General features: G+C 37.3%; 1 protein-coding gene across 1 annotated transcript in view; it reads left to right on the top strand.

Annotated features, from left to right (window-relative positions):
- Positions 1 to 125: 125 nt before the first annotated feature.
- Positions 126 to 6529, top strand: part of LOC111810048 (vacuolar protein sorting-associated protein 35A-like) — a 12136-nt gene continuing 5732 nt past the window's right edge. Inside the window, exons 1-9 of the mRNA XM_023696586.1 lie at positions 126 to 382; positions 543 to 639; positions 738 to 861; positions 2736 to 2921; positions 3765 to 3852; positions 4048 to 4104; positions 4208 to 4297; positions 4384 to 4506; positions 6054 to 6188. Of these exons, the coding sequence (XP_023552354.1) occupies positions 290 to 382; positions 543 to 639; positions 738 to 861; positions 2736 to 2921; positions 3765 to 3852; positions 4048 to 4104; positions 4208 to 4297; positions 4384 to 4506; positions 6054 to 6188 (993 nt within the window). The 5' untranslated portion in view covers positions 126 to 289. The remainder of the gene's footprint in view (positions 383 to 542; positions 640 to 737; positions 862 to 2735; positions 2922 to 3764; positions 3853 to 4047; positions 4105 to 4207; positions 4298 to 4383; positions 4507 to 6053; positions 6189 to 6529) is intronic.

The raw sequence follows: 6529 nt of genomic DNA, 5'->3' as shown, positions 1-6529 counted from the left end.
TTTTTTTTTTTTTTTTTTTTTTTTTTTTTTTTTTTTTTTTTTTTTTTTTTATATTAAAGATTAACATAAAAATAATGGGTAAATAATTTTCAATTTTAAAATTGAAATTTACAAAGTTGAATTAAATTTCCGTTGCGAGGTTAACCTGAAAGGCATTCGATTTCTTTGGCTGACCCGAACGACATTTGTCAGGTGATCTTGGAAGCCATAGCTGGGTTCAGTTTGAATCGTATCGGAACTGATCTGCCGAGGAAGAATTGTTCAGAGAGGGACGAAAACGGCGACGAGAATGATTACTGACGGAGTTGAAGACGAAGAGAAGTGGCTTGCTGCTGGGATCGCCGGTCTCCAGCAGAATGCCTTCTACATGCACCGATCTCTGGTATTGCTATTCATTTCTTGAAAGTTTTATTGTTTTCGTGTATGTTTCGTTCTTAAGGACTGTATAGATCAAGGCGGAATTCCTGGGAAAGCTTGAAATGGCTTGATTCAGAGATGGGGTTTTCCATTAGAACCCTAATTTCGGTTTGGTGATGCCCTAGGACTCCAACAATCTCAAAGATGCCCTGAAGTATTCTGCGCAGATGCTGTCTGAGCTACGGACTTCGAAGCTTTCCCCTCATAAATACTACGATTTATGTGAGCTTTTTCTCTCTGTCACTGAGTAACTGTGTTTTGGCCTTTGGAATTCAAGAAATCAATATAATTTGTGAGATTTTTATTTTTTACGTTTCCAGACATGCGAGCGTTTGACGAGTTGAGGAAGCTAGAAATTTTCTTTATGGAGGAGACGAAGCGGGGTTGCTCAATAATCGACTTGTACGAACTTGTGCAGCATGCTGGCAACATATTGCCCAGACTGTGAGTTATTTTTACCCTGAAACCTGATTTAGTGTTGCTTAGTTTGGATGCGAGTTTCTATAGAAATGACTTTTAGGTTTTTCTGGCATGGTTATTGATGGATGTTATTTGAAAAGAAAAGCCAAAATTATTTGCCTTAATGCCATTGAAGCCGAAATTGCTTGTTTATGTTTCTGCCTCAGAAGAGTTTCTGAAATTACTTCCATTGTCTATAAACAAAACTTTAGTTAAAAAAAAGAAGAAAGACCTAGAGGCCAGGGGGATGATACACCCCTGTCAAGGAGAGGGATTAAAAGAACGATCCTCAATAAGTTGATTGCAGAAGTAGTGCAGTAAAGGACTTCCTGGAAAGCAGTCCAACTAGGTGGATACTGAGGTAGGGGTCTTCCCTTCGTCCTACTTAGGTCTTCCTTAGAGATCTCTCCTTTTGGGAAGATTCGCAAGAGGCTCACCTTTTGTTAGAAGAGTCTCTTTTCCAAAGGGGAGACTCACTCATATTCAATCGGTTGTTAATGGTTGGTGCTATTCTTTCCTCAGTTTGAAAGGTAAAGATTTCCAAGAAGGTGAAGTTCTTTGTATGGCCGATTTTGCATGAAAGAGTTAACACCTTAGGTTGAATTTTGGTTAGAGGGTCCTTGGTGGTTGGGATGCATTGTTGTATTCTCTGCAAGAGAGCGACAAAGGTCCTGGATCATATCCTATGGAGTTGTGATTTTGCTCATGCAATCTAGTGCGATTTCTTTGAGGTGTTCGACTTTAGCTTTGTCAGCTCCCAGACTTGTAGGGAGACAATTGAGGAGCTTATCCTCCATCTGCCCTTTTGTGATAAAGGGCGTTTTTTGTGGCAAGCTGGAGTATGTGCTATTTAGTGAGGGCTATGGGGCGAGAAAACAACAAAATCTTCAAAGGGGGTGAGAGTTCTTTAGCAATGTGTTGGTCGCTTGTTAGATTCTCTGATGCTTTCTAGACCTCTATTTTCAGGCTCTTCTGCAATTATACACTAGGACTTATGCTTTCTAGACCTCTATTTTCAGGCTCTTCTGCAATTATACACTAGGACTTATTTCTCTTGACGGGAGCCATTCTTGTAGTTTGACTACTTTTTGTGGGCTTTTCCCTTTTGTATTTCCATATATTCTCTGATGCATTTATAGGTAGAATTTTGCAGATTTGAAGGAGAACCTTCCTATGTAGTCAAGAGTCCCGAGACACTGTACTCTGTTTGATTAATATTCTTACGCTCTAGCATAGAAGCAAATCTGACCAATTTTATGGCTTTCCATAAAAAGGTTTCTTCTGAGGTCAAAATCCCAAGTTTAGTGCCTTTTCTCAGCTCTCCAGAAATCTCATACTAGTTTTCTGTTTGTAATCGTGATGGCATGGAATGAGGGAAAGTTTGGCAGAGAGGTCGGGAAGGAACTGGGCCAATTATCTTCTTAACATTGGATCGCTGCTCATTTTGAAGCCTGAAAGCTGCATGCACCCCACCGTTAGCTATGGAATTATTAATGAAATGCTTGTTCCAAATAAGTTATAAAAAAGTATAGTTTAATCTCAAAGAATTTCAATCCCCAAATGTACCAATGATATTTACTACTGATTGCCAATATAATTAACTGAACCTATGTTTAGTGATCAATGCTATGTATACTACACAAGCATGTTTTAGTTCATGGTTTGACTGTCTTGTTTCTCTCATTGACTGTTTTGGAGTTCTCAAGTGATCAGATTCAAAGGTCTCTATGAGACAGCCGAAGTTCACTTGAGTTATATTTATCATCAGTTTTTGGAAATGTATATTTTGGCTATTGAGCACTGCTGCTATTATATATGTTCTGTTTTTGAACCTTTTCTTGATTTATGGAACTCTCCAGGTACCTTCTTTGTACTGTGGGATCAGTGTATATCAAGTCCAAGGAGGCTCCTGCAAAAGATATTCTTAAAGATCTGGTCGAGATGTGCCGCGGCATTCAGCATCCCTTACGTGGGTTATTTTTAAGGAGTTATCTTTCTCAAGTCAGTAGGGATAAGCTACCTGATATTGGTTCAGAGTATGAAGGGTAAGGAATTCATGTATTCATTGGCTTAAGATGATCAATAAGCCACTGGGATTACCTAATTGGCAACATAATGAATGCGTTAGAAATCAAACTAAAAAAAAATGGACTACACAATCTGCTCTTTTGTGAGAAAGGGTTGTTTTTGTGTCAGGCTGTGTTGTGCTATTTTTTGGGGGCCTGTGGGGCGAGAGAAGCAATAGAAGCTTCAGTGGAGGGAGAGCTTCAATAATGATGTTTGGTCTTTTGTTAGATTCTCTATTTCTCTCTAGGTGTTGGTGTTGGTGTCTCGGCCTTTTTGTAATTACTCACCATGTCTTATTTTACTTGATTGGAGTCCCTTCTTGTAGTTAACTCCCTTTTTGTGGATGTTTTGTTTCTCTTCTTTTGTAAGGCTGCACATTCTTTCATTTTTATCACAATGAAATTTAAATATTTCATAAAAAGAAAAGGTCTACACCATAGGATCGAATATTGATGATGCTGGTGAAGGTCCCTCATCTCATAACTTAACGACCTTCAATTATTTTGGTTGAAAATGTAGATTCTTGAGATTGAAGGGGGTAATATTTTCCAAAAGAAGTAATGAATATATAAGAATATGCAAATACTTCAAACAGTTGAAGAGACTTGTTATCTATTTCTAATGATACATTGGTGTATATCAAAATATTCAACATTTTGCGCTTCATAATATGCATCACTAGCAGACAAACTTATGTTTTTATTTTTGTCACAAAATGTGATTTATGATAGCGGCCTTTGCTTGATCCTTATTTTTGAACTAAAAAGCATTACAGGCATTTCTATTGTGTTAATCTGTGGATGTTTCCTCGATTCCCACAGAGATGCAGACACTGTGAACGATGCAGTTGAATTTGTACTCCAAAATTTCACAGAAATGAACAAACTTTGGGTACGAATGCAGCATCAGGTGGGTTCAGTCATCCGATATTGTCACCTACTCTCAGTTTGAACATGCATGGTACAGGGATGACTGCATGTCATGAGGGTACAAATAGTTCTTGAGTGCATGATTTATGATCATGCAGGTTATAATGCTTGTGAATCATACATACTCTTAGCTGACCCTGTGTTGAGGCTTGCTGTCGGGCTTTCTGGTCTGCAGGGACCTGCCCGGGACAAGGAGAAACGGGAGAAGGAAAGGAGCGAGCTACGTGATCTTGTAACATCAGAATTCTGAGACTGGTTACTTTCACTAAAATGGCATTGTGTACATTCTCCATGTACGCTCATACAATTTTTGCCCTCCCTCTTCTTGTCATTAGGTTGGAAAGAATCTGCATATTCTCAGTCAGGTGGAGGGTGTTGACCTTGATATGTACAAGGATATTGTACTTCCTAGAGTTTTAGAGCAGGTGTTAATTGTTCAATTTTCTTTGACTATTTTTCGAGTCCCTCACTTTTTCACTGTCATTCTAATGATCATTCCTACGTTTCACAGGTTGTTAATTGTAAAGATGAAATTGCTCAATTTTATTTGATGGAATGCATTATTCAAGTATTTCCTGATGAGTATCACTTACAAACCCTGGATATTTTGTTGGGTGCCTGCCCCCAACTTCAGGTGAGGGACAATACCATCACTTGTGTTACTACTTAAAAATTCAATTTCTATGGTACTGCAAATGTTTTAAAGTTTTTTCTTCTAGACTTTTTATTTTGATTTAGTAGTTTGGTGGGCTATTTTACATGTATCATCTGGAGCTTATTTATTTAATTTTTTGTTTGCTTCTCAAAAGCTGATGTGAGACTGGATGCCTTTTCCGTTGGGTGTTGCCAGGGAAGGCTTGTTTTCATGTTTATCTCCTCTTGTTTTTGGTTTTTAACTCATCAATGTTGACAATTTTAATCTTACTCTCATCATTGGGATGAAGAAGGCACTTTAAGATCAAGTGTATTCTCTGTACTGGTGCATCTTCAACTTTGTGTTGGGCGTTAGTTGGGGCTATCCATCAATGTTGTATCATCATGAATGCTATATGCAAAACCGCTTGGTTAGGTTTATGGGACATGCTTTGATTATTAGTTTCTCGCGGAATCAGGACTGTTACACAATGATTGAGGAGGTGCGCTCCTGAGCTTGCCTTCTCTGGAGAAGAGAGTTTTTGTGGCACGCTAGTTTCTTTGCTATTTTGTGGAGAGTTCNTTTTTTTTGATAAGAGACAATTTCACTTATGAGTGAAATTTACAAGAGGGATGTATAATCCATGGTGTTTACAAAAGACCTTCCCAATTTGCAATGAGGGAGGTATAACTATAGGAAGTAAAAATATTAGATAGTTTACACCAAGATATAGCTTGGTAAACAACATTATCGAAAAGTTTTGTGTAGGTCTATGTCGTTTCTGCAAATATTCTCTGATTTCTTTCTTTCCACTGATTCCAAAAGAAAGCCATGATGAGGTTTTTCCATAATAGAGCTTTTGCGTTCTTGAAAGGGTGGTACGTTAAGGCCATATCCAAAAAATCCTTTACCTCCCTAGGAAATGTGGAGAGTTTGGTTGTAGAGAAACAATAAAATTTTGATAAGATTTTTGGAGAGGTGGAGGGGTTGTGTGATGAGGTTTAACTAGGCCTTTGTAATTATGATCTTAGTTTGAGTGCTTGGATTGCAGATCCTTATTGTAGCTTTTCTGCATCTCCCTTTCTGTCGAGCTTGTTTTTTTTGCATGCCCTTGTATATTCTTTCATCTTCTCGACGAAAGGTTGGTTTCTTACCAAAAAAGCAAAAATCTTGGTTACTCTAATGCATACATGGAGACTTTCTTTGTAACACATCTAATTGTGAGGACGTTATTTGTAATGCATCTAATTTATAGGATGTTTTGAGCCTCTTGGAAGGCATCGACATCCATCAACAAGCAGGTAGTTGTGCTACTAAGAGCACATTGAGGCATACTAGGGCATACCACACATTTTTAGGCATTGTTTAGAGCTAAGATTAGATGGGCTTGTTCTTTCTCAGTTATATTGAAAAGAAGCAACTCATTCAGCATTTGGATTTTACAAGTGCTTTATATTATTCTTATAATAGAAAATGTAGTTTGTTTCACTTTATATTTTTGGAAGTTATTTAGCCTTATACGTCCCTTTCATGATTTTATTTCTCAGCCATCTGTTGATATCAAAACTGTGTTGTCCCAATTAATGGAAAGGCTTTCAAATTATGCTGCTTCAAGTGCAGAAGTGTTACCAGAATTCTTGCAAGTCGAAGCTTTCTCAAAACTGAGCAAAGCCATTGGGAAGGTAATTCTTTTCTTTTAGCCTTAGAGATTCGTAGTTAGAAATTAGATGAAATATATAAGTTCTTTAGTTGAGTATACAACTAATTTCTGGAGTTGGGTTTCTTTTGATTAACAAATTGTTACCTTTTTCAACCTTTTATTTCGGGAAACAAAACAAAAAAATGTTGAAAGCAACAATTTTTTAATCAAAATAAACCAAACTCCAGACATTAGTTGTATACTCAACTAAAGGATTTATTTATTTCATCAATGAAATGTCTAACACATACACACACACACACACATTTTATATAAGAAACAAACTTTCGTTGAGAATTGATTCCCAAAATAGTTAAATTTTTT

The sequence above is a fragment of the Cucurbita pepo genome, chromosome LG14, assembly GCF_002806865.2.
Source record: "Cucurbita pepo subsp. pepo cultivar mu-cu-16 chromosome LG14, ASM280686v2, whole genome shotgun sequence".
Lineage (NCBI taxonomy): Eukaryota > Viridiplantae > Streptophyta > Magnoliopsida > Cucurbitales > Cucurbitaceae > Cucurbita > Cucurbita pepo.
Note: the sequence above shows the minus strand (reverse complement) of the source record. Positions and strands in the feature narration are given on the sequence as shown.